Source organism: Nanorana parkeri, unplaced genomic scaffold, assembly GCF_000935625.1.
Source record: "Nanorana parkeri isolate BGI_ZX_2015 unplaced genomic scaffold, ASM93562v1 scaffold251, whole genome shotgun sequence".
Classification (NCBI taxonomy): Eukaryota; Metazoa; Chordata; class Amphibia; order Anura; family Dicroglossidae; genus Nanorana; species Nanorana parkeri.
Window position 1 is genome coordinate 420,408 of NW_017306519.1, and position 6,186 is coordinate 426,593.

The 6,186-nt window shown below is 46.4% G+C and overlaps 1 protein-coding gene across 1 annotated transcript in view; it reads right to left on the minus strand.

Annotated features, from left to right (window-relative positions):
* Positions 1-490, minus strand: part of CUNH9orf142 (chromosome unknown C9orf142 homolog) — a 13,186-nt gene extending 12,696 nt beyond the window's left edge. The window contains exon 1 of the mRNA XM_018556737.1: positions 381-490. Within this exon, the coding sequence (XP_018412239.1) occupies positions 381-490 (110 nt within the window). The remainder of the gene's footprint in view (positions 1-380) is intronic.
* Positions 491-6,186: the final 5,696 nt, after the last annotated feature.

Consider the following 6,186-nt stretch of genomic DNA (forward strand, 5'->3'; position numbering starts at 1 on the left):
TGTCCCGGACCCACCCGAGTCCTTGGGTTTGAAAAAAAAAAAAAAAAAGCTCACAAATGTTTTCCAGTGACAGACGTTCATCTGCTTGCCACAAAACGCTCAGGTGTAAACAGGGGCCATAGAAATGAATGGGATTCCTTGTCTTGAGTGTTTTGTCGTGCTTACTTTTGGAGTGACCAAACTCCTAGGTGTGAATGGGGACTAAGACAAAATGCATATCCATGCGTGCAGCCCTAGCTTGCTCTTACAAAAGAAAATGAAGGCAACCAAAGCAGATGATGATGAGCACTCGGAGCTGTACCCAAGGGATGGTTCATGTATGAGCAAGTGGTAGAGCTGCAATAGTTCAATGTCTATTAGGAGTGTTTGATAATACTCACTCAACCTGTAGGCTCCTGCCAGACTCAGATGGGGCTCTGCAGTGGCTAAAGTATTGATGGCTGGCATTTTTCAGGATACAAAGAGGAAGCCATTGCCCGGTGTCTTCCATTGTTGTTGTAGTGGATGTTGTCTTCCTGTATGAGGCGGGGCAGTGGCCATGCTGGGCCTGCCTACTCACAGGCTGCAATAGAGGAGGGAGGGCTGTCTGCTCATGTGCTGATTAACTCTTCAGATGCCAGCAGAATAAAAAGACCTTTTTCCTGTGCTGTAATTTTGACGTATGGTGATCGCCCAATAACAGCACCTGGCAACTGCGAACCACATCCAGTTAGTACATTGAAGACTATATCAACTATGTACATTTATACTAAATATCAGTTGCATGAAGGTTCTATTCTTGCTCAATCTGGAAATCAAGACCACTTTAATGATTACAGATAACGCAGTCTCCGCATGATGGGTGCAACACATTTTCATATACGTTTATAGGTGCATTGTGGTGTGCCGACATTCATTTTGAGGACTGATTCACCTCTTGGCGGTGCCTTACCATAAATGCGTTAACACACGTTATGTTGCACATTAACATGCGATGCATTAGGCAGTTCTTTGAAATTAGTGGACTGTCAACATACCCTAAGGTGCTGGAAATCTGTCCTGACCCTTTATTTATTATGCAAAGCACAGCAACGGACTACCGTGTGTTACGGCATGCTGCAACGCAGGTGTCTTGCTTGTGTTGGTGTGTTATATAAGATAAATGGCACCACAACATAGTAATGCATGTTACGTGCATTACTGCACATTGTGATCATGTACACATCACCACGACATGAGGAGATGAAGACAGTGCAGAGAACCGAGGCTGAGAGGAGGACACAGTGCAGAGAACAGAGGCTGTGAGGAGATGAGGACACAGTGAAGAGAAGGGAGGCAGTGAGGAGATGAGAACATGGTGAAGAGAAGGGAGGCAGTGAGGAGATTAGGACATGATGAAGAGAAGGGAGGCAGTGAGGAAATTAGGACATGGTGAAGAGAAGGGAGGCAGTGAGGAGATTAGGACAAGGTGAAGAGAAGGGAGGCAGTGAGGAGATTAGGACATTGTGAAGAGAAGGGAGGCAGTGAGGAGATTAGGACATGGTGAAGAGAAGGGAGGCAGTTAGGAGATGAGAACATGGTGAAGAGAAGGGAGGCAGTGAGGAGATTAGGACATGATGAAGAGAAGGGAGGCAGTGAGGAAATTAGGACATGGTGAAGAGAAGGGAGGCAGTGAGGAGATTAGGACAAGGTGAAGAGAAGGGAGGCAGTGAGGAGATTAGGACATGGTGAAGAGAAGGGAGGCAGTGAGGAGATTAGGACATTGTGAAGAGAAGGGAGGCAGTGAGGAGATTAGGACATGGTGAAGAGAAGGGAGGCAGTTAGGAGATGAGAACATGGTGAAGAGAAGGGAGGCAGTGAGGAGATTAGGACATGATGAAGAGAAGGGAGGCAGTGAGGAAATTAGGACATGGTGAAGAGAAGGGAGGCAGTGAGGAGATTAGGACATGGTGAAGAGAAGGGAGGCAGTGAGGAGATTAGAACATGTTGAAGAGAAGGGAGGCAGTGAGAACATGAGGACACAGTGCAGAAAGGGGAGGCAGTGAAAAGATGAGGGCACAGTGCAGACAAAGGAGGCAGTGAGAAGATGAGGGCACCGTGCAGGCAAAGGAGGCAGTGAGAAGATGAGGACAGTAGGACACAGTGCAGGCAATGGAGACAGTGAGAAGATGACAATACAGTGCAAAGGGGGAGGCTGTGTCATTTTGTTGAATTTTTGGGATCTGACTCTACTGGGGGAGGTAGACACTAGTGTAGTGTCCAGTGTCCCCTTTCACAAACTGTCATCCAGGTTATACGATTAGAGGGATTCAAGAAGAAAGTTTATCTGAGCAAGGTAGAATTGCTTGCCTGGTGAACCTTTTAAATTGCAGGGAGCCCGGATTGACTTTCTTGTAAAAGTAGGAGGCTATCTGGATTAGTTAATTAATATAGAGATACAACAAGCTGCTGCCGAGGATAGCTAGGACCAACAAAGTATTGGGAAATAAATCTGACAGGTCCTCTTTTTTGTTACTACCTTTTCTAGAGAGTATAACAAAATTGTGACTGTATTTAAGAGGAAGTAGGAGGAACTTCCCATTTATGCTGATACCAGGGTTTAAGATATTATAAAAATGGCTGTAGGCTTTGAAGCAGGGGGGCTCTGTGCTGAATATTATTACCCTCTTTATTTGGGGACCCATCTAGAAACATCAAACTTGCCTGGCTGTCTATTGAAGGGTTTATTAAATGTGGAGTGACCATATGTCGGTATTGTGGTGTGTATATGATACTAAGGTTGTGTGTACACCAGTGTCTGGTGATATGTTTCCTCCGCAACAGTTTACTATTTGTGGAAAGAGAAATGTAGTTTATGTAATTTATGTACTAAGTGTCCAAAAGGTGGGGTGTACCACCAGACAGAACACCAAATGAGATTATTTGCTTTCTTACTAGATTGTAAACTCTCACAAGCATGGCCCTCCTACCTCCTGTACTGAAATTGTATTGTTAATTGTATTGTCTCCATCAGTTTTGTAAAGCGCTGCGCAAACTGTTGGCGCTATATAAATCCTGTATAATAATAATAATCACTGGAGTACTGAGCAGGATTTATACTGGGCGTGATTTACTGCCACAAAATGTGTTGCCTAAACTAGCAGTAATAATGCCCATGACATGACTAACTTTTTTTTTAATTTATAGTATCAGCAATAACCCAACAGCCATGTCCTTAGAAACACAAGTTTTTACCTCCTCATCAATTACATTTTCCCTTACTGTGAATGCTTGTTCATTAAGCTCCTGAACTCTATACTAAGTATCCAGTGACGGACCTAATGAACACAGGGCCCTGGTGCAAGATTTTATCTTGGGCCCCCCTCCCAAGTGGGGGATCACATAGGGGGCGGGGCATGTAACACACACACTTCTCCTCTCCGCCACCTGTTACTAGGGACGCGGCAGGGAGTGAGAGCGGTGAGTAATAGAACCCAGCCCCCTTGCTGAGAAGCCCGTCGGCAGTGCGGGGCCCCAGGGACCCTGCACTGCCCCATATTCCACCAAGGATCGGACCAGGACCAGACCTCACTGGGCCCCCCCACAGCCTCAGGCCCCGGTGCACCCGCACCGGCAGTAGTTCCGCCCCTGTAAGTATATCGGTACCCCGGTGTGACAGAAGAAGACAATCTCTATTGTACATCCCTAGGAATGGATGGTCTGCAGTTTAGAGAAGGAGACAGTGGGGAAATAGGAGGATGGTTTAGAGAAGGGAGGATGTGGGGAAATAGGAGGATGGTTTAGAGAAGGGAAGCAGTGCGGAAGTAGGAGGATGGTTTACAGAAAGGAAACAGGGGGGAATAGAAGGATGGTTTAGAGAAGGGAGGATGTGGGGAAATAGGAGGATGGTTTAGAGAAGGGAAGCAGTGCGGAAGTAGGAGGATGGTTTACAGAAAGGAAACAGGGGGGAATAGAAGGATGGTTTAGAGAAGGGAGGCTGTGGGGAAATAGGAGGATGGTTTAGAGAAGGGAGGCTGTGGGGAAATAGGAGGATGGTTTACAGAAAGGAAACAGGGGGAAATAGAAGGATGGTTTAGAGATGGGAAGCAGTGGGGAAATAGGAGGATGGTTTAGAGAAGGGAGGCAGTGGGGAAATAGGAGGATGGTTTAGAGAAGGGAGGCAGTGGGGAAATAGGAGGATGGTTTAGAGAAGGGAAGCAGAGGGGAAATAGGAGGATGGTTTAGAGAAGGGAAGCAGTGAGAAAACAGGAGGATGGTTTAGAGAAGGGAAGCAGTGGAGAAATAGGAGGATGGTTTAGAGAAGGGAAGCAGTGGGGAAATAGAAGGATGGTTTAGAGAAGGGAGACAGTGGGGAAATAGGAGGATGGTTTAGAGATGGATGCAATGGGGAAATAGAGGAGGATGGTTTAGAGAAGGAAGCAGTGGGGAAATAGGAGGATGGTTTAGAGAAGGGAGGCAGTGGGGAAATAGTAGGATGGTTTAGAGAAGGGAGGCAGTGGGGAAATAGGAGAATGGTTTAGAGAAGGGAGGCAGTGGGGAAATAGGAGGATGGTTTAGGGAAGGATGCAGTGGGGAAATAGGAGGATGGTTTAGAGAAGGGAAGCAGTGGAGAAATAGAAGGATGGTTTAGAGAAGGGAAGCAGGAGGATGGTTTAGAGAAGGAAGCAGTAGGGAAATAGGAGGATGGTTTAGAGAAGGGAGGCAGTGGGGAAATAGGAGGATGGTTTAGAGAAGGGAGGCAGTGGGGAAATAGGAGTATGGTTTAGAGAAGGAAGCAGTGGGGAAATAGGAGGATGGTTTAGAGAAGGGAGGCAGTGGGGAAATAGGAGTATGGTTTAGAGAAGGAAGCAGTGGGGAAATAGGAGGATGGTTTAGAGAAGGGAAGCAGTGGAGAAATAGGAGGATGGTTTAGAGAAGGGAAGCAGTGGGGAAATAGAAGGATGGTTTAAAGAAGGGAAGCAGGAGGATGGTTTAGAGAAGAAAGTAGTGGAGAAATATGAGGATGGTTTAGAGAAGGATGCAGTGGGGAAATAGGAGGATGGTTTAGAGAAGGGAAGCTGTGGGGAAATAGTAGGATGGTTTAGAGAAGGGAAGCAGTGGGGAAATAGTAGGATGGTTTAGAGAAAGGAAGCAGTGGGGAAATAGGAGGATGGTTTAGAGAAGGGAAGCAGTGGGGAAATAGGAGGATATTTAGAGAAGGGAAGCAGTAGGGAAATAGGAGGATGGTTTAGAGAAGGAAGCAGTGGGGAAATAGTAGGATGGTTTAGAGAAGGGAGGCAGTGGGGAAATAGGAGGATGGTTTAAAGAAGGGAAGCAGTGGAAAAATAGGAGGATGGTTTAGAGAAGGAAGCAGTGGTGAAATAGGAGGATGGTTTAGGGAAGGGAGGCAGTGGGGAAATAGGAGGATGGTTCAGAGAAGGGAAGCAGTGGGTAAATAGGAGGATGGTTTAGAGAAGGAAGCAGTGGGGAAATAGGAGGATGGTTTAGAGAAGGGAGGCAGTGGGGAAATAGAAGGATAGTGTAGAGAAGGGAAGAAGGAGGATGGTTTAGAGAAGGGAAGCAGGGGGGAAATAGGAGGATGGTTTAGAGAAGGGAAGCAGAGGGGAAATAGGAGGATGGTTTAGAGAAGGGAAGCAGTGGGGAAATAAGGAGATGGTTTAGAGAAAGGAAACAGGAGGGAAATAGAAGGATGGTTTAGAGAAGGGAGGCTGTGGGGAAATAGGAGGATGGTTTAGAGAAGGAAGCAGTGGGGAAATAGGAGGATGGTTTAGAGAAGGGAAGCAGGAGGATGGTTTAGAGAAGGGAAGCAGTGGGGAAATAAGAAGATGGTTTAGAGAAAGGAAAGAGGAGGGAAATAGCAGGATGGTTTAGAGAAGGGAGGCTGTGGGGAAATAGGAGGATGGTTTAGAGAAGGGAAGCAGTGGGAAAAAAGAAGGATGGTTTAGAGAAGGGAAATAGGAGGAAGGTTTAGAGAAGGGAAGCAGGGGGGAAATAGGAGGATGGTTTAGAGAAGGGAAGCAGAGGGGAAATAGGAGGATGGTTTAGAGAAGGGAAGCAGGAGGATGGTTTAGAGAAGGGAAGCAGTGGGGAAATAAGAAGATGGTTTAGAGAAAGGAAACAGTGGGGAAATAGAAGGATGGTTTAGAGAAGGAAGCAGTGGGGAAATAGGAGGATGGTTTAGAGAAGGGAAGCAGTGGGGAAATAGAA